Below are 21,615 nucleotides of genomic sequence, written 5' to 3'. Positions count from 1 at the left end.
TTATTGATTTTTTTTTACTGTAACTTTATCGGTAACCACCAGTGACTCAGTTTGAAAATGTTTAAATGTTATTCTGCACTTAATTTTTATATTAAAGTTTGCACATGCAGTTATTTTAGCCTAATAACCCGACTCAGTCCTTTCTATATTGGTTGTCCGTGAGGAAAAAAAAGCTTCCTTCCACTTACGAATAGTTGTGCACTTTTAAACACTTTTTATTTTACTATATCTCTTTCCATAAATAAGTTATATACTTAAACTATAATTTTGTAATTTTTCGAACCCAAATAATGACTCTGCGCTTTCTATACATCGTTGCACAAGGGTAAAAAGCTTCCTTCCACTTGAGTTGTGCACTTTTAAGCACTTTTTATTTTAATACATTTCTTTACATAAATATTTTCTACTGAAAAAAAACTATAATTTCGTTATTTTTCTAACCCAATTAATGACTCGTTGCTGATAAGGGAAAAAAGCTATCTTTCACTTAAAAAGTGTCGCTTTACTTTTTTAAAAAAAAATACTTTTTTATACTTCATTATTTTTCTGACCCAACTAATTACTCATCCGCGCTTCCAAATAGCTGCACGCACTTCACTTTTGTTGGAGATATTACATTTTGATTGTGCATATTGTTTTTCATAGTCTTTCGTGTCACCTACAGTCCCTGACAAAAGTCTTGTCGCTTGTGTACAAATTGACCTAAAGTGCCGCTGAAATATATTTCTAATCAAGATTTTTTTACAAGAAATGGCTCATTTTAATCCCACCAGCTTTTGTGATAATGTTTCAGTGAAAAACTAAACTTTCAAAAAGTATTCTAAAATTCACAGCTTGGTAAAGCCCATTGAGTCAATTTTTGCAAAGACATAAGTGTTGTCACCTTGTCATATGAGCTTCACCTGTGACTAATAATGAATCAATTAGGTCTCAAGTGTGTATAAAAAGAACCCCAGTACGATCAACTGCAACTAGACCTCTGCAAACATGCCTAAGATTCACCCTGAGACTAAAGTTTTGATTATCATGAGGCTGAAGACCAGATCCACTGCTGATGTGGCAGACACCTTCAATGTGTCTCAGCGTCAAGTACAGAGGATTAAAAAAAAAGATTTGAAGAGACTGGAGACGTTTTTGACAAGCCCAGGTTAGGCAGACCCCACAAGACAACTGCTCGAGAGGACCGTTTGTTGGCTTGAAAATCCAAGGCCAGCCCATTTTCCACTGCAGCAGAGCTCCACGAGACCTGGTCACCTGAAGTCCCTGTGTCAACCAGAACAGTTTGTCGGATTCTGTCTCGAAATGGCCTCCATGGTCGAATCAGTGCCCGGAAGCCAGCACTAAACAAAAGACAATTGAAAAAACGTGTGGCATTTGCCAAGGCCCACAGCCTGCTAAAAGGATGGACGCTGGAAAAGTGGCAGATTTTTCAGATGATTCTTCTGTTGAATTACACCACAGTCGCCGCAAATATTGCAGGAGACCTACTGAAGCCAGAATGGATCCGAGATTCACCCAGAAAGTTTGGTGGCGGAAAAATCATGGTCTGGGGTTACATCCAGTATGGGGGTGTGCGAGAGATCTGCAGGGTGGAAGGCAACATCAATAGTCTAAAATACCAAGAAATCTTAGCTACCTCTTATATTCCCAACCATAAAAGAGGCCAAATTCTGCAGCAGGACGGCGCTCCATCGCATACTTCCATCTCCACATCAAAGTTCCTCAAGGCGAAGAAGATCAGGTTGCTCCAGGATTGGCCAGCCCAGTCACCAGACATGAACATCATTGAGCATATGTGGGGTAGGATGAAAGAGGACACATGGAAGACGAAACCAAAGAATATTGATGAACTCTGGGAGGCATGCAAGACTGCTTTCTTAGCTATTCCTGATGACTTCATCAATAAATTGTATGAATCCTTGCCAAACCACATGGATGCAGTCCTTCAAGCTCATGGAAGTCATACAAGATATTACATTTGGATCTCACAGCACCACAACTTAATTTGCTGACATATTTTTGTATTTGCAGTAAATTTGTTCAATTTCTGTATAGGCGACACAACTTTTGTCTTGCCAAAATTTGACCTTTCTGTCTTGATTAAATGATAAATATTTTTTTCTGTGAAAATTATTTATTTCAGTGCATTAAACATCATTTGGGAGGGTTTTAGCTTTTCAACACTAATGAATTCATTAAAAGTCAGGTTAATATCAGAATCTCATTTCTAGAAAAAAGATAAGCGACAAGACTTTTGTCAGGGACTGTAGTTCATATGATCACTTTACAATATTTCAACAACAATTTTGAAGCCTATGCTGTTTTCTTGTACAAAATAAAATATTTGAAGTTAAATGCAGAGTAAGTTGTATTAAAAGGCAAGAGGCTAATATTGTGAAGATCTATATTTGTGTAGCCTGCCTGACACAGTATTTTCACAGATGTCGCATCTCTCATAGACTACAGTAGCCTATTTAAAATGGCATAAATGCATCAGTTATATTCTCAATTTAATTTACAGAGCAATCCCTGCAAAGTTGTTAGGTTAACTATAGAAGAGACTACTACAGGATTAGTGTGTGTTGCACTTGCAAGAACGTGGCATCCGGATGGTTGCGGGATGTCGGTCAGCCAGGCACCATACAGTAGAATGCACATTAAACAAAAGGCATTTAGGAAATTATCCACACATTTCCCCCTGGCCTTAATTTGCTGACCACGACCCCGGCCACTATCAGAGGCTCAGCGTTTAATTGACTACAGGCTTTTATTTGAGGAATTACGGTAATTAGTTAAAGATTAACTAATCATTTACAAAACCTGACTATATAGTCATAAATGATTAATAAGTGGCATGCTAACAATTTATAAATGGTTTGTTAATTCAGTCATAAGTCATTTATAAATTATTAGTTAATGATGAACTAATTTACAAAACCTGACTATATTTTTTATAACTAATAAGTGGCATGTTAACAATTTACAAATGTGCAGTTTTATCTTAATAAAATAAAATTAAAAACAGATCAGTAGTAGATGTTTGATGAGGTATTAGTTGATATTTTATCACTTATAAATCATTGAAGTATTTATGTAAAAATTATTTTAGTATCAACTGAATAAACAATGGTTAATCTTAAACAAATTATGAACAGACCATTAGTAAATGATCAGTGTAAGCTGGTCTGTGTTCAAAAGCACAAACCAAGGGGATAAAAAATGATAAGACTTATAACTGACTTAACAAGACATTAATAAAATGTAAGCATATTACTTATTTATCATTTATGAATATTTAATCATGTTTTGTAAACAATTAGTTCCTCATTAACTAAATATATGACTTATAACTGAATGTTATTGTTGTTACCTTTTTTATATAAAGCAATGCTATTGGTCACCCTTTACATCTGCAGGTCAATTGTAACTCACTCGTTATGGAAGCCGATGTCATGATTTCCTATAAGAACCACAAGTTTTGTGTCACTAGGGTGACGAAAGATCCGTTTAAAACGTTTGACATCATCTTCCCAGTCCTGAGTGGAGAGCACAGAAGAGTCATAATAGCTGGTGGCAATTGTAATGTGAAACTAATCTGATTTATGACATTTCCGATTAAAATATGAACCTATAAAATGGTAGCTGATTCTCTTTTGATGTGATTGTTGTTTTGGTTTTTGTTTTCCTACATTTGTATATATTTGACCTCTGAAGTGTAGCATATCACATCTGACAAGGGATTACTGACATATGCATTATTTAAAACCCATATAAAAAGTCATACATAAGTTGAAGTTTATCTTTTGTGTCTGACTGTAAAATTTCTAACTGACTGGATACTTATCCATGGTCAAAAAAAGAGAATCCATTAGACCTGTGTGATTAAACAAAAATATTTGCAATATTTGAAATGAGAAATATCAACAATGACACTTCATAAAGGTATGGTAAGAAAAAATGTATGTTGGTGGAAACAAGATTCCATAGAAACTTGGTTTAAAAACTGTACACAGATATATCAACAGTCCCTTCCCATGGATTTGTACAGCATTCCCTTACGAAAAAGTAGTATTGACACTTCACTAATACTGACAGAAAGGTCCAAGTATATTTGACCCATACTTGTCCTCAATCTTTTGATCAAGATATACTTAAAAGTATAATTAATTACTCAAGATATACTTTGCTTGTAGTTGTTAACTCTTTTAATGGAGTGGCTTATTAAATACTTAGTTCTTCACATAGCTTTACATGCTCTCTGAATATCTGTATTTTTGTGTAGGCTAGTTCAGATATTTGGTAGATACTGGTAGTGCACATATTTACTTCAAATCTACTTTACCATTTGGAACGGAATTTTCCAGCTATTCATGATTTCACTGTTATACTGTAGGGAACACTATTACACATCTTCTTAGGCCGGAGACACACTGCAAGCGTGGCGTTTCTGCTGCGTGTCAGCCGCGGGGCGGCTGCGCAGGGTTTTCTCTGTCTTTGCACACCAGAAGCGTGTCTGACGCGGCGCTGCTGCTGCTGGGAAGCCCTATACTTCATGTTAAATATAAATAGATTGCCTATTGATACAGCAAAGACAACGTCGGCAATAGCCTGACCATACATGGTATTGACGGCAAAATAGGCTACAGAATATTTCGCTCTGTAGGCTATTGACAGGTTTAATATTTCAAAATCGATAATTGTGTTGTTTTTTATTATTACAACTAGGCCTATATCTGCATTGATGTTAACCTACAGACTTTCAAACATGAAAATGTCATTTATTAATATGTATGCGTATCAAAATGGCATATAAACATCTTTTCCTATGCTATTTTGCCTAGAAACGCTTCCAACACGCTCGCGTGTCGCGTGAAAAATAGGCGTCTCTTCTATTTGAAGCATGCACGCGTTTTCCGCGCGGCTCGGACCGCGCGTGAGCCGCGCGGCTGACGCAGGCAGTATGCAAGCGCTAACCGGTTAACATGGGAGCCGAAATAAAAACGGACACGCCACGCAGCCGAGACGCTCACGACACGCTTGCAGTGTGTCCCCGGCCTTAAAGAGTATAAAATCTCCTGATCAAAACACGCAAAAAGCAGCAGCAGAAGTGACAGAAAATTGCTTACACAAATATTATATAACCACCATCATCAACATACTGTATGTATATAAATCAAAACGGCTTATTTCTGAATGAAAAGTGAACCCAGGATGAGCTATATGACTGTGAAGCTTTGGAGGTGTTGATTAACTATCTACTTCACCTATGTTTTGATCATCGCTCAGAATCCGACCTGGGGCCTATTGCACAAACCTAGGATAAGGGATTAAGCTGGGATATCTTGGTGATCCTGGCTCAATTTTTACACATATATAGAGGTATTTTCCATTATTATTATCGTTCTTGGTGTGAGTGTGCCTTCAGGGTACGTTTACACAACATTGGTGTACTAAATTTCACATACAGATGACAAGATCACCGAGACATCCTGGCTTAATCCCTAACCTAGTTTTGTGCAATAGGCCCCGGGATGTAATCTTTAGATTTTCTCAGCTTTTTGCTCAAAATATTGCTATTTTTTAAATTAAACTTACCCATATTTAAGCCTTGATAAAAAGCAAGCATGAACCTAGAATAAAATGTTTTTAAAATAGAAATTTAATGTGCATAAGTACTGTTAAAGGTATATTTTCAAATATATAAAAAATAAGAACGTAGAAGTAGAATGTTCTTACTTGTAAGAAAACGTACAAGTATACTATACAATTGTGTGACGATTCAATATGCATCATGATACTGAACTCACAATACGGTATGTATCCCGATATTTTAAGACAACAACTTTTGATCTTTTTTTATTATTATTAAAGGTCCTGTTCTTCGCGATTCCATCTTTTAAACTTTATTTAGTGTGAAATGTTGTTGTTGGAGCATAAATAATACCTGTAAAATTATAAAGCTCAAAGTTCAATGCCAAGCGAGATATTTTATTTAACAGAAGTTCCCTTTCAAAGCCTACAGCGAATGGCCAGTTTGGACTACACCCCTGCACTTCCTGGCATGAATGACCTCACTAGAACCGTTTGTTGACTAACCCTCCGCCCACAAAAACACGCAAAATAGGGGGCGTGGTCTTGTTGCTCTCCCACGTGGAGAAGATTGCGCATTTAGCGCTTGCATCTCCCCATTATAGTAAGAGGCGGGACCTTTCTGGGCAAAGTGCGCTAAGCTGCTGTCCAATCACAACACGGGAAGCGCTGGCCAAATCAGAACTCGTTACGTGTTTCTGAAGGAGGGACTTCATAGAACAAGGAAATCATCAGGCCGTTTTTAGGACAGAGGAAACAGCGGTGTACAGATAAGTAAATTGTGTGAAAAATACTGTGTTTTTTTACACATGAAACATGAACTAATGTTATATTGCACACTGTAAACATAAAGCTTCGAAAACACGTAAAGAACGGGACCTTTAAATGCATAAATCTCGTCTCAGGGGGATATGGGGGGCACAAACATTCGAATATACTCCAGGGTTTCTACTGATACAAAGCCATATGCTAATCACTGAAGTAACCCTTTAACTGTAACAGCTTCGTGTTGCAAGCACCAATCCGGTTCTTTTTTTCTTTTTTTTCTATAGACAGTACTCACAAAGGTATAACGATCAAGATTAACTTAAAAAAAATTTCCCGGAGTTCTCCTTTAAAGTGGCAGCAGCTTTGTAAAGAGCTTGTAACTTTTATTCAAGTACAGAAATTAGTTTAAAGCAGGCGTATGCTAGCATGTCAGATGGAGCATCACTGACTTGCTTAAACCATGATGGCATAATGTACATTTATACAATGCAACAATAATACTTTTGATACTTAAAAAGCCACTGAAGTTTTTTAGTTGCTAGTATGACAATGTCAGCCTTAAAGTTATGAATAAGCTGGTATGTTCCAAAACAATGACAAAATTCGCATTCAGGAAATATAAACATTCAAAAATTACAGTCTCTCACTTCCATCAAAACGAATTACAAATTTTTATGACATCACAGACTTCACCTTCTCATCAAATCTTCTGTCCAATCAAATGCTCTCTAGAATCTAAAGCCTGCCCCCTACGCTGCTGAAGACGTTGCGCCTGAAATCGGTCAGTTTTTAACACATTTACTGATTGCTACAAAGTGAAAGGAACATATTACACTTTATATGTGATAGGAAACTATTCAGTGTAAATATGCTTTCAGTTGAGGCGAATGAAGTCTGGTTTCACGTTAGTTTCACGCACCACAGCAGCAGACACATAGGCCTGTTACGATAGTCAATAAATCAATTAATCGCACGATAAAAAAAATTAGTTCAATCATTTTTCCGGCCGCAATACTTGTTTGTTTTCCTCGTCTTTCTCGTTGACGCGCGCGCCTCATTTAGGGAGATGTTTATACTCGACGAGCAGACCGGGTGCCAGTGTTATGAGACGTCATGCTCGGCCAGCTTCTCTTGGAGCTCGTGCTTCTTCGGTTGTGGAGCTCCATGCAAAGTTACAAAATTTGACGTGCACAGCACCAAGCGGAATGGGGTTTTGCGCACTCCGCATTGACGTTATTTTTGCCGTGCACACCCTCGCGCTCACGCATAAACGAGGCATAAAGCTACACTGAAGTTGGCAGTTAATTCTTCAGTTCAATCTTTGTGTGCTAAAAAGGCACATAAGGTCCTATAGAGATAGCAATACACATTCTCCTTTTTTTGCCAAAAAAAAATTGAAAGCAAGTCATCCATGTCTTCTCTCTTTCTGTACCAGAATCTCACCTAGCTTTCCTCAGAGATTGGTCAAGTCAAATTGTTTGAGCATGATTACAAGATATAACTTTTTTTTAAATGCTGTATCCTAAACGGTTGATAATTAAGTTATATATCATATGCTGAAGTAAATTTCTGGAGTGTTTTGATTAAAAGAAAAAAACAAGAACCGTACAGAACCGAAACTTGGGTCAGCCGTGCCACCCCTAATATGCACCTCATCTGTTGCAGTTTTCATCCATTTAAAAAAAAAATTGGTGGGAATTTTATTTCATTTATTGTAATGATTTATTGATTAAGGATTTATTGATTAATTATTTATTGATATTTTAAATGTTTTCCATTTTTAGTGTTAAATAGTCTTTAGAAATAAAAGTTTATTGATCTTTTAAAAAATCTACCTGCATTATTAAGCCATTATCATTATTTTAGATGAAAATGGTCTCAGAGCGACAATATTATCGTTCATCGCAATAATTTCTTGGCCAATTTATCGTCCAGCAAAATGTTGATTAGAGATACGAGAGCGCAGAGCAGATCATATGCGCGAGTCGGAGCAGACAACAAACATATCGGACCTATATAAATTTTGCACAGAATGCTGTATTTCAAAGCGATATTGAGGAGATGATGATAAACAGTTAGAGAAAACTGGCTTTACCAAAGAGAAAGGCTCTAGTCAAACTGGAATATTATTAATGAAACGCTATTGGCGGTTTCAAAAAAGGGGAGGAGCTGCTAACAGTTGGAGCCGTTTCAGGGGGAATCACAAATATTGAATTGCGGTTTTGAATAATGCTGCACTTCAGCGGGCCATTAAGTACTTTTAAAAACAAATCGAAAAAAAAGTTAAAATCTGTTTTTAGACATTTCACTTGTAACCGTAGTATTTGACAAGTAGTACTCTTACTCAAGTAATACATTTGTGTACTTTGTCCACCTCTGGTGTCAGGTAAGGTCAATGCAGATTTATTTTTACAGACATCTTTGATCACATTTACCAAGGGTGCCAATAATTCGGACCACTGTAAATTAAAAGTTATTTTTAAAGCCTAATAAATGTTAAAATTGATAGCTTTTAATTATACTGTAATACTAAATACCTATAATTGATGGCTAAAACATCAACAACAGCAAAATCTATTTCATAGAAACATCAGCAGCAGTAGGTATTGATCGATGTCACTGGCCTATTCAAAAAGAGAAGACAATAAACACATATTTGAAAATAGATTACTGTCTTTGGGCCCTATCTTACACCCAGCGCAATTGACTTTGTACACCGACGCATGTGTCATTCCTATTTTGCACCCGCGCAAAGCACGCTTTTCCCTCCACAGAAGCAAGTCGCTAAACTAGTGAATGAACTTGCGCTCCCTGGGCAGTTCAGCGCAAAAAAAGGAGGCGTGTTCCGGCGCAAACAATCCCTGGTGCTATTTTGCTGTTCCATTAAACAATTGCGCCACTGACCAGAAAAAAACCTAGTCTAAAGTCAGTGGCGCGTTGCACGTTGTTCATTATGCTATTTTAAGGGCGCATGCTTGACCATAATGTATAGCGTGCATAATGCGCATACACTTTGCTCATGTAATCTACACAGATGCAACAGTTATTTTTGCAAATCAAATTGTTACACTAAAAAAATATTAACACATGAGATGACGGAAATCATTGTGGCTATTTCCTCCCACGCCTGTTTAAACGATGCTATTTTGGGTGGGTTTCTCCCATCCCCATACAACACAACTACTGTCTTCACTCCTCTTACAAGAACATCAGTCTCCTCGGCTGTGAACCGCTCCTGGTGTGCGCCTGGTAAATACGCCATAATAATAGCAATTCATAATGGAACTTGCGCACCTGCTTTTAAAGGGAATGTTGGATGACGCTCTGATTGGTTTATTCACGTTACGCCCAAACCACACCTATGAATAATGAAGCTACTTCAGACCAACCCATTTTAGATTTGCGCCAGGCGCAAGAAAATAGAAAATAGGAAAATAGCAACAGCGCCGAGACCCGCCCACAAAGTTATTTGCGATTCGCGCTTTTTTCAGATCGTTAAAATAGGGCCCATTATGTTGTTGCTACACTCATTTGGAGATTTAATGTGAAAGTATTACTAATATTATATTATATTATATATATATATATATATATATATATATATATATATATATATATATATATATATATATATATATACAGTGCCTTGTGAAAGTATTCGGCCCCCTTGAACTTTGCGACCTTTTGCCACATTTCAGGCTTCGAACAAAGATATAAATCTGTCATTTTTTGTGAAGAATCAACAACAAGTGGGACACAATCATGAAGTGGAATGAAATTTGGATATTTCTAACTTTTTTAACAAATCAAAAACTGAAAAATTGGGCATGCAAAATTATTCGGCCCCTTTACTTTCAGTGCAGCAACTCTCTCCAGAAGTTCAGTGAGGATCTCTGAATGATCCAATGTTGACCTAAATGACTAATGATGATAAATAGAATCCACCTGTGTGTAATCAAGTCTCCGTATAAATGCACCTGCACTGTGATAGTCTCAGAGGTCCGTTTAAAGCGCAGAGAGCATCATGAAGAACAAGGAACACACCAGGCAGGTCCAAGATACTGTTGTGGAGAAGTAAAGGCGGATTTGTAAAGGCGGATTTGGATAAAAAAGATTTCCCAAGCTTTAAACGTCCCAAGGAGCACTGTGCAAGCGATAATATTGAAATGGAAGGAGTATCAGACCACTGCAAATCTACCAAGACCTGGCTGTCCTTCTAAACTTTCAGCTCATACAAGGAGAAGACTGATCAGAGATGCAGCCAAGAGGCCCATGATCACTCTGGATGAACTGCAGAGATCTACAGCTGAGGTGGGAGACTCTGTCCATAGGAGAACAATCAAGTCGTGACTGCACAAAGCTGACCTTTATGGAAGCGTGGCAAGAAGCAAGCCATTTCCTAAAGATATCCATAAATGTGTCATTTAAAGTTTGCCACAAGCCAGCTGGGAGACACACCAAACATGTGGAAGAAGGTGCTCTGATCAGATGAAACCACAAAATTTTAATTTTTGGCAACAATGCAAAACGTTATGTTTGGCGTAAAAGCAACACAGCTCATCACCATCCCCACTGTCAAACATGGTGGTGGCAGCATCATGGTTTGGGCCTGCTTTTCTTCAGCAGGGACAGGGAAGATGGTTAAAATTGATGGGAAGATGGACGGAGCCAAATACAGGACCATTCTGGAAGAAAACCTGATGGAGTCTGCAAAAGACCTGAGACTGGGACAGAGATTTGTCTTCCAACAAGACAATGATCCAAAACATAAAGCAAAATCTACAATGGAATGGTTCAAAAATAAACACTTCAAGGTGTTAGAATGGCCAAGTCAAAGTCCAGACCTGAATCCAATCAAGAATCTGTGGAAAGAACTGAAAACTGCTGTTCACAAACGCTCTCCATCCAACCTCACTGAGCTCGAGCTGTTCTGCAAGGAGGAATGGCCAAAAATTTCAGTCTCTCGATGTGCAAAACTGATAGAGACATATCCCAAGCGACTTACAGCTGTAATCGCAGCAAAAGTTGCGCTACAAAGTATTAACTTAAGGGGGCCGAATAATTTTGCACGCTTAATTTTTCAGTTTTTGATTTGTTAAAAAAGTTTGAAATATCCAATAAATTTCATTCCCCTTCATGATTGTGTTGTAATTACAGAAAAATGTGCAATTAATTTGTTTTTTTTTTAATCAATTGACAGCAGTATTACTAATACATTGTTAATTAAATAATTAATGTTGCTAGGCAACGTGGGGGAGAGGACGCTGGCGTTGTCTGTTCGCCGCTTCTCCACCCACAAATCATGTTAATGTACTATTAGATTTAGATTTTATTTTATTTCCTTATGTTTGTGACTAGTCTAACAGTCAGAGCTACAATTGGGACTGTTGCTGATTGCTGGCAGCCACTGAGAGGACGTTGTTCGTAGTTTCGACGTTTTCAACCGCTTCTCTAATGTTTATGTTTGAATTGCTGCGGTTGGTTCTGGTTTGGAGGACATTTGATGTTTCTCGCCACGGCTGCTCACTGCTGGTCTCCCTTGGGCTTAAGCTACATGGTGGCTGAAGTTTGCACCGGGCTAGCGTCATCCGGGCCATCGTCATCAGCGTCCGGCATGATGTTGGGATGTTCCGCTTCTCGGCTGCGCCGCTGTTCCGTCCTGCATTGCGGCCGTGGAGCGGCTTGGACTTCTGCGCCGACCCCGGTGTCTCCACAGAAGTGCCCAGAAAAATGTTCTGCCTCCTGCATGGTGCTGCGGCGATCCCCATCGTTTGAATCGTCATGAAGACCCATCATCTGGTCTTTAGCTGTCGTGCCTCAGCGATGTCATCGGGACACACTGCCGCTGGGGGAAATCTGAAACATGGAGTGGATCACAGTGTGCTGCGGGGCTAACAGAGGCTTCCACCATCAGCTGTTTTCTGTTCACCATCAGCTCTGTTTCTGTTCTGTTTTCTGTGTTGGTTGATTGTTTGTTTGTAGTATTCTATATTTTTACTTGTTATTCATTTTTTTTTGTTATTTTTTCCCCCCTTTGTTGCACTTTGAGATTCTTCGGAATGAAAAGTGCATTATAAATAAAATCTATTATTATTATTATTATTATTATTATTATTATTTGTTAATTAAATCATGCTTTAGTTGACATTAATGCACTGTGAACTAACATGAACAAACAATGAACAGCTGGATTTTTATTAACTAAAATGTAAAAAGACTTATAAATCTTGCTCATCGTTAGTTAATGCATAGACCTTATATTGTAAATTGTTAGCCATATTCATTAGAAATGAGAGACATGGGGGGCGCTGTTCCTTGTAAAGGATGTAAGACGTGTTTGCCCACTGCTCTGTGAGAAAGAGCCATATTTAATTTATTTACACAGTTTTGTATTTTTTTTTTTTTTAAGTTGTAAAACTAGTTTACCTGACATTAGTAGGATCTTTTATATCTATGGTAAATCCCGAATATGTCGTCATCTCGAGCGAAAACGGACGCGGGTAGGAGTGGCCGCGGCAAAACTGCAAATTTGTCGGAGGATGTTGACGGCACCTCAACAAACACTAATTCTGCTGACAGTTCATCTATGAACGTAACTATCTGATTCAACTATGAACCGTCTGACTTTATAAAAAAAACTGCCGTGTCTGCAAACAGCTGAGGTAAATAATGCATTGTAATCAATTTGGCTTCATACATTTTGTCCGGGCAAACTGACAGAATATGGCTATTATTGTCCTACTGCTCGATAACTTGTCTGCGAATATTGTTTCTAAATAATATAATTCAGGCTTAGTTTAGCATAAATTTGCACATGTTTGCGCTATTGTCATTGTGGAAGTTTAACCACTAGTTTACATTTCACTGTGTTCTATTTTTCTTTCTTGTATTATAATCTCACTTTCACCAGGCAGCATAAAGTTAATTGTGGTGGTTTGTTAAAAAAGGTATGCGCGTATCTCATTTGGGGAGATGCTTCTGCCGGGCGGGTGGGGGTGTGTTTTTTTTTTTTTTTTTTTTTCGCCTCTTGGTCTGTTTTTTTTTTATCCGTTTCGCAGTAAAGTTTTTAATTTCACTCACAAAATTAATCCTTATGGTTTATGACCTAGAATGACACAACATATAGGTGGGAGGAGCTTCACATTTGTTAGTTGGAATTGTAATGGAGTGAACAAACCAGTTAAGCATAGTAAGATATTACATCAGCTCCAACATCTTGGGGCCCATTTTGTCTATCTTCAGGAAACGCATCTTAAAATTCATGACCACCTTTTGTTAAGGAGAAGATGGGTTGGTCAGGTATTTCGCTCCAAATTTAAGGGTAAGGCCAGGGGTGCGGCAATTCTTATACACAGGTCAGTTCCCTTCTTATGCTCTGATGTTATAGCTGATTCTAATGGGAGATTTGTCATTGTCTCTGGTAAAATCAATAATTTTCCAGTTCTCCTCGGTAATGTCTATGCACCTAACTAGGATAACGCTAATATTTTCAGACATTTATTTTCTGTACTACAATTTTAATTGCTGGATTAATCCCAAACTCGACAGCTCCTCTATTAAACATAACACACTATCAAAGTCTACACAAGTGATTCAGTTTTTTCTGGAGGAGCTTAAAGTCTCTGATTGTTGGCGTTTTTTAACCCGTCTGGAAAAGAATATTCTTTTTTTTCTCAAGTGCACCATACTTTTACACGGATTGACTTTTTCTTGATAGATAACAGGTTAATTTCTTCTTTGGAGACATGCTCATACAACGCAATCGTTATTTCAGTTAGTATGAAGGTTTGTATAAGGGAGCTTGATGGCACTCGGCCACCTTGGCGTTTAAATACCCGGTTGTTGTCAGATGAACATTTTAAGGAATCGATGTCCAATCAAATAGATGTATTCATATCAACAAACAAATTTTCAGATGTTTTAGCATCCCTTCTTCATCGGAAATAATTTCATACACTGCATAGAGAGACAAAATGAGGAAATGCAAAATATCAGATATTGTTCAGAAAATTGCTCATATAGATAACATCTATGCAAATTTCTGCCTCCTCGGATACATACAAGGAGCGTCTTGCTCTAAAGACTGAATTTGACACTCTTTCAACATGTTATGCAGAGGATTTAATGCTTAGATCCAGATACAAGTACTATGAAGAGGGTGATAAGGCAAGTAAGCTGTTGGCCCATCAATTAAAACAGGATTCATCCTCTCATCTCATTCCTCAGAATCAAACTTCATCAGGGGTAACAACAAACCTCCAGTTAATTAATAATCATTTTAAAAAATATTTTATTTCTCTATTATGCATCTGAACAATTTGATAACCCCCCTGCTTTTGATGTCTTCTAGTGGACTGAACATACCCACTGTTGACTCTGCTGCTCAGTTAGAAGAACCATTCACTATAGAAGAGCTCACTCAGGCTGTTACTTCTATGCAAAATAGTAAATGTCCAGGGCCAGATGGGTACCCAGTAGAGTTTTATAAAATATTTTAGACAAACTGGCCCCCTTAATGATTGTACATGTATTGACATGTAGTCATTTGATTCCCTCAAGCTCCTCCAAACACTTAATCAGGCTTTTATTTCTTTAATTTAAATATATATATATATATATATATATATATATATATATATATATATATATATATATATATATATATATATATATATATCCCCTTCACTGCACTTCTTACCGGCCAATCAGTCTCCTTAATGCTGACTTTAAACTCTTATCAAAGTTATTAGTGCTACGTTTGGAATCCATCTTATATTCCATTATCTCTCCAGACCAGACTGGGTTTATTAAAAATAGACACTTTTTTTAATATTAGGAAACTGTTCAATATTGTATACAATCCCTCCTTTTCTATTGTCCCAAAAGCTGTAATTTCATTAGATGCTGAAAAAGCCTTTGACCGGGTGGAGGGGAAGTATCTTTTTTACACTTTAGAGAAGTTTGGTTTTGGCCACAGATTTATTTCTTGGGTGAGGTTACTATATTCTGCCCCACAAGCTTCTGTCAGGACCAATAATAATCGTTCAGCATACTTTCCCCTACACCGGTCTCTTCGCTATTGCTATTGAGCCCCTCTCTATTGCACTACGATCTAATTCTTCTATAATGGGCATAAAAATAATGGGTACAGAACAAAAGGTGTCCTTGTATGCAGATGACCTCCTTCTCTACGTTTCAGATTTGGATAGGTCAATATCTGCAGCTCTTAATCTCTTAAAATCCTTTGGCTTGATTTCTGGTTATAAATTAAATCTAAGCAAGAGTGAGATTTTCCGACTGAACTCTGCAGCTAGAAATTACGTTTTACATAACTTTCCATTTAAAATCTCGCAACAAAGATTTACTTATCTTCGTGTCTGCATTACAGATAAATTTAAAGATCTTTTTAAATGCAACGTTGGTAATTTGCTTCTCCTGATGGAGAAAGACTGAGCGCTGGTCACTGCTTTCCCTGTCCTTGGCTAGAAGAATTAATTTGGTTAAAATGAATATCCTTCCAAAAGTCACTTATTATTTTCAGTGCATACCCATTTTCCTTCCTTTACACTTTTTTCCCTGATTTTAGAATTTATTTGGAATAAAAAGATCCCCAAAATCTGTAAGGCATTCCTTCAGAGACCTAAAATTATTGGGGGCATGTCTTTACCTAATTTTCAGTTTTATTACTGGGCTGCAAATCTTAGGGCCATGCAATACTGGTTAAATCAAGATCATTCCAATGATTCATCTGTGTGGCTTACTATGGAGGCTATTTCATGCATACCCACTTCGCGAGCAGCATTATTACATGCCCCCATTAAATGCTCATCCTCTCCATATACCAAAACTATTATTGTTAAAACTACATTAAGAATCTAGAAGCAATTCCGACACCATTTTGGTTTACAAACCTCTTATATTTTGGCCCCTATAGCAGCAAATTTTGTTTTCCCAACATCATTAATGGATAGGACCTTTTCTCAGTGGTCAACATTGGGTATTTTAACATTTAAAGATCTTTATATAGATCAGAGGTCACTAATAGATGGACCGAGGTCCGGATCCGGACTCAGCCGCCGTTCTGTCCGGACCCGGACCAATAACCCATAAATGACTGAAAATTATTTACTTTTGACGGAGCGTTTCTATTTTAAACCACGCAGCTTTTCTAGCATCTATGGTACTGGTTTCATGTCACGTGATGCTGCTCGAGTCAGACAGCGAGAGATAAACACACACACACAGGGAGAGACGAGACGAAAGAGAGACAACGTTTCACATGGTGTGCTCTTAAAAAAGTAAAGTGGACAGCGAAAACAGAGCTTTTAATCAAGTATGGACAGATTCTTACATGTCCATTCTTCCCACGGGCAGTTCCAAACTGGTGTGTCTCATATGTTCAGAGACGCGATTATTAAAAGCGGCGATGTGAAGCGCCACTATGAGACAAAGCACAAATCTTTTGACCAAACATACCCACTTAAATTCGCATTGATGACATAGAAAATAAACTATCTAAAAGCCCAATATGATCGATCCAGCAGAATCCTAACACATTCATTCACTGCCCAACAACGTGCTAACGAATGTTCCCTTAAATTTGCTTGGATTTTGGCCGAAGATAAAAAAAACTTTTACTGATGGAGGGGTTGTCAAAGAGTGCATGAGTGCGGTAGCTGAAACCCTATTTGAGATAAAACAAAAAGAAGACGTGTGTAAAAATCAAGCAAACATGAAAAGAGAAGGAGAAAGAGAAAAGGAGGTTTTAAAGCTGTTCATTTGTTAATGTGTTGAAATTGTTAATTTTAAAATGTGTTTAAACTCAAGATGTGAAAGGAGTTAACTAAAAAGTAAAAGGGAAACTCAAGCTATACTTTTTATTTCATTTTTCTAAAATTAAGCACTTTATTTTGAGATGCACTCTTGTGTTTTATTTATTAATAATTTATTTTTAAATGCAGCCTTTATTTAATTTAAATTGATCATTTATTATAAGAGTACTTATTATTTCCCTACAGCTCAATAAATAAACAGACAATAAATATTGTTAAAATATTATTAAATTTGTACTTTCATTTTATTTGACAGTCGTCTTCTTGACTAGGCTACTTACATATTTCCATACAACTACTAGGCTGTGGCACTGAATGATAACACAAGTTAGTCATTGTGATGTTGCGGACCTTTGGTTGCTGATTTTTTTTCTAACTGGACCTCTTAATATTTTAATTGAATACCCCTGATATAGATCGTGTATTTGCATCTTTCCAGCAACTACTTGAAAAAATATGCTTTGCCAAAGCACCTTTTTTTTTAGATATCTGCAGGTTTCGCAGTTTTGTTTTGCACACCCTCAGTTTCCTAACCTCCCTGGTGTTACTTCCATTGACTTCTTCCTCAAATCTATCCATGTTATGAAAGGTATGCTCTCCCATTTTTACAAAGCAATCTGTACCTTGCGAGAAAGCTAACTTGCATCTATTAAAGATCAGTGGGAGGAGAATATAGGAGAAAATATTTCTGTAAAAATATTTAACAAGAACAATGTGAAAAGATTTTACACTGCGTGCACTCCTAATCGTTCTGCGCCAGACTGGTCTGATGCAGTGTAAAATCCTTCATCGCACCCACTGGACCAAAGTCAAACTTTCTAAAATATATTCCAATGTGGATCCCATGCGTGATCGCTGTTATAAGGCTCCCGTGACTACGGCGCATATATGTTTTGGTCCTGTCCATCGTCACACAAATATTGGTCTCAGATCTTTAAAACATTATCTGAAACTCTTGGAATTCACGTTGAACCTTTGGCTGTCACAGCTTTATTTGGCACCCTCCCCCTTACGTTTGCCATGCCAAAATATAAGACTGATTTCGTAGCTTGTTACACTCCTGGCAAGACGTCTAATTTTAATAAATTGGAAATCGCCTACTCATCGTGGATTAAAGATATTTTTTATTTTATCAAACTAGAAAAAATTAAACATACAATGAAGGGATCTTCTGATAACTTCTATAAAATTTGGGGTCCTTTCCTAGATTGTGTTGGAAAGTGAATTTTCTTAAAGTAAACTGCTGTTTCATGCATACTGAGCTTTTTACACTGTTAAAGACTTGGATTACCATCCCAAGCATGGACAAAGTTTCAAAAACTAAGTTGGACGTTTGATGGAGTATTTCTGTGTCAAAAATACTCCTTCCGGTTTCCCACAAGTTTCGGAGAGTTTTTTTCGAGTATGGGTCGGCTTGACGTCAACGGGTCGGAATATCCTTGTACTGGCCGTACGGGCTCTTCTCCCGGAAGGGTGCGCACGAGAGCAACCCGGATCAGAGCAAGTCAGCGAGAGAGCAAATGCACGCAGCCCATAAACGCTGCACTCACGGTCTCAGGACTTCATCAAACCAACAACGTCACCAAAGAAGTGTGTTTTTGATGGAGCGGTGATGATAAAGCTTCACAATCGTGTTTTGGAAGCAGGCGGTGAGTAAAACTGCTTCAAATGTCTGTGTGTAGTTGGATATCGTTGCGTGAGTACACATAAGTAAACAACACGATCGTATAGTTATTTTATCAATAAAGCATGCGATGTATGGCGTGTGTTTAAATACATTTGTTTAGCTGACCACTATAGGTGTCTGTTTGTTTATTGTAAAACCACCCCAAACATAACAATAAACTTGTGTGTTCACACAAAAGCACATTCAAATGTACTACTCCATAGTTTTTCTATGTAACACTAGTAGTCTGACGTGCAAACCCGTTTTGCTTGCGATTGCTAAGGTATAGTCGCATACAATAGTCCATAAACCAAATCATGTCCTCACAATCCACAAGTAAACAAACGCAAATGTTGACAAGCCACTAAATACAGTAACATTACATAGCACAGAGACGGATGTCCTGACGTTGCTGCTTCTCCTGTTCAGTTTATTTTAACCTCCAAATCCGATTCTGGATCGTATATGTATTAATTGAATCTGATTGATAGCCATGGTTTATTTAGGGTAACGTCTTTTCCACGCTTAACGCTCTCGTGCAGTAGCAGCGTGCTCGTCATTCTTTAGCTCCGCCCACACGATACGCCTCCAGCCGCTCGTTTTTTCCGGAAAGACTCGGTACAGCCTATCTTTATTTTATAAATATAATAAAACTAAAGACTAGAGATATGAAGGATGCAATACTACTTTATAGGTACTCAAGATTGACATGAGATTGACTGAAACTGAGTGTTTATCTATCTCCTCTGGCATTGAAGAATAACCTTCTTACGCCTGTGATTTTAATTTGTAGATGTCTTTTGGATGACCAAGTTTTTAATGGTTCTTTATTTACTTTACTATCATTAGTTATTTATTCTTTATTATTCTTTTTATTTTAAAAAAAAGTTTGTTCTTTTTTTCCTCTCTCTTCTGTTTTTATTTTATTTTTTTAATTTAGCTGCTGTTCTTCTGTTTATTGTTTGTATTACTACTGTCATTTTATTTTCTTCCTCCCTCTATTTATAGTTGTTTGAACGCAATTCGCATCATATGACAGATTCATAATTGTATTTCCTATTTATTTATTTACTTATTATTTTATTTATTTATTTTTATTTTTATTATTATTGTATTATAAAATTTGTATTATTATTATTATTTTACTTGGAACTGTCCTTGTTATGTTTATACTGTCCTTTTTATTAACAAGAGAGACTGACTATATTACATATATGGGATATTCCAATGGTATCTGTAATTGTTTGATGTATTCTGTTTATGTTGAGAAAATGCACAAAACACTAAGGAAAATGCAGTAGCCTATGCGTGCAATTATTTTAGACATCAGCTGTACCTGACTGGAGCTCCACTTGCCCTCATCAAATACGTCTCCTAAAATGAAGACAACTTCTGGATTTAGAAGCCACAGCGATGTCTGGAACGCTCTTTCCATCTGCCATTCTCTGTGAAAACAAAAATCCAAACTTTCAGGTGGACTTTGAACCCGTCTATTTGATCCGTGTATAATTAGTTGATGTGCAGCTACTGCTAAATGTTTACACTATACCTCTGTTCTAAACAATGCCTTCCAAGACTGTTGGTAAAAAAGACTACAGTGATGATATCGGGGAGAAACAAATTCATGTACAATGGCATTTGGTAGCCAACTCCAATGTAATGTAACAAAATGTATGAAAAATATATAGCTACTTACAATAAACATTCCTTAAAATAAAAAAATCCAAGATTGTTTAAATAAGCAGGTCTTAAGATTCTGCGTGATCAGATAAATACCTTCTGAGTTTGTCCAACCAGTGTCCTCTGATTGCCCCTAATAAGTGAGTATCAGAAAGAAATAACGCCCGCAAAGGTGAATGTGAATCTTCGGTTTCAATATGCGGCCATGAGCAACGCAGAATAACAAGATAATAGATTACATATTCACACAATACAAACACGCTGACAAAAGCAAACACAAGAGATACAGCCAATCTACCACTCAGTCCAAACATCGAGATCATTTTAAGAGCCCTATTTTCATTGTAAAAACACAAGATATACGCGCTAAATCGAAAAAAGAAAAAAACGCCTCTAGCGTGCTCGAAGCAATATGCTCATCTTCAGTTTCATTCTCACTAAAATAGAATTTTACATAAAAAAAACATCGAAACGACACAACCGTATGTTTTCTCGTAAGGTCGCTGTATATCTAGACTAAAAAATGCAACAGTATATCGCAGATGTTTTTAATTCCTTTCAGTGTAACCAGCAATGTCGCAGGAGCAGTTTTGCTACACAGACAAACGTCACAGCTGTGCGCGTGAGGAACATCTGAGCGGACATTCAATTCATCAGATTCCGTGCACGCTTGAAGAGTGCCATCCAGAGGTCAGTCGTAATATTACGACGTATCTAAACTTTATCACACACACACACACACACACACACACACAAACGTCTGGTTCACAATCTTTGTTGGGAATCTCCATAGACGCAATGGTTTTTTAGATGCATCACTGTTGCTCAGTGAGTTTTACATTGGAATTATTGATAACTGATTTTACAACAACTTTGTGTTATTTTATTATTAAATGAAAATAACATTGGAACAAAACTAATTAAACAACATTAAGGGGGTGATTTATTTCAAATGATCATTATATTTTAGAACAAAAGGTATGCAGGGTTGAGGAGTGACACTGTAAAAAAATGAATGGGTATTGAATATAGTATGTATTTTTATATATTACTATTATATATTCTTTATAAGAAACGTGT

At 37.2% G+C, this 21,615-nt stretch overlaps 1 protein-coding gene across 2 annotated transcripts in view; it reads right to left on the bottom strand.

The window, feature by feature from the left end:
- Positions 1 to 21,177, bottom strand: part of mppe1 (metallophosphoesterase 1) — a 71,242-nt gene extending 50,065 nt beyond the window's left edge. Inside the window, exons 1-4 of one of the 2 annotated variants that reach the window (XM_067434315.1) lie at positions 20,632 to 21,177; positions 20,405 to 20,431; positions 20,192 to 20,300; positions 3,433 to 3,536 (exon numbers count right to left, since the gene is read on the bottom strand). In XM_067434315.1, coding sequence (XP_067290416.1) covers positions 3,433 to 3,536; positions 20,192 to 20,300; positions 20,405 to 20,431; positions 20,632 to 20,858 — 467 coding nt within the window. In that variant the 5' untranslated portion in view covers positions 20,859 to 21,177. The remainder of the gene's footprint in view (positions 1 to 3,432; positions 3,537 to 20,191; positions 20,301 to 20,404; positions 20,432 to 20,631) is intronic. The other variant, XM_067434316.1, reaches the window with a different exon arrangement.
- Between the last annotated feature and the right edge of the window lie 438 nt (positions 21,178 to 21,615).

The sequence above is a fragment of the Pseudorasbora parva genome, chromosome 24, assembly GCF_024679245.1.
Source record: "Pseudorasbora parva isolate DD20220531a chromosome 24, ASM2467924v1, whole genome shotgun sequence".
Taxonomy (NCBI): Eukaryota; Metazoa; Chordata; class Actinopteri; order Cypriniformes; family Gobionidae; genus Pseudorasbora; species Pseudorasbora parva.
This window is presented reverse-complemented; position numbering and strand designations above follow the sequence as displayed.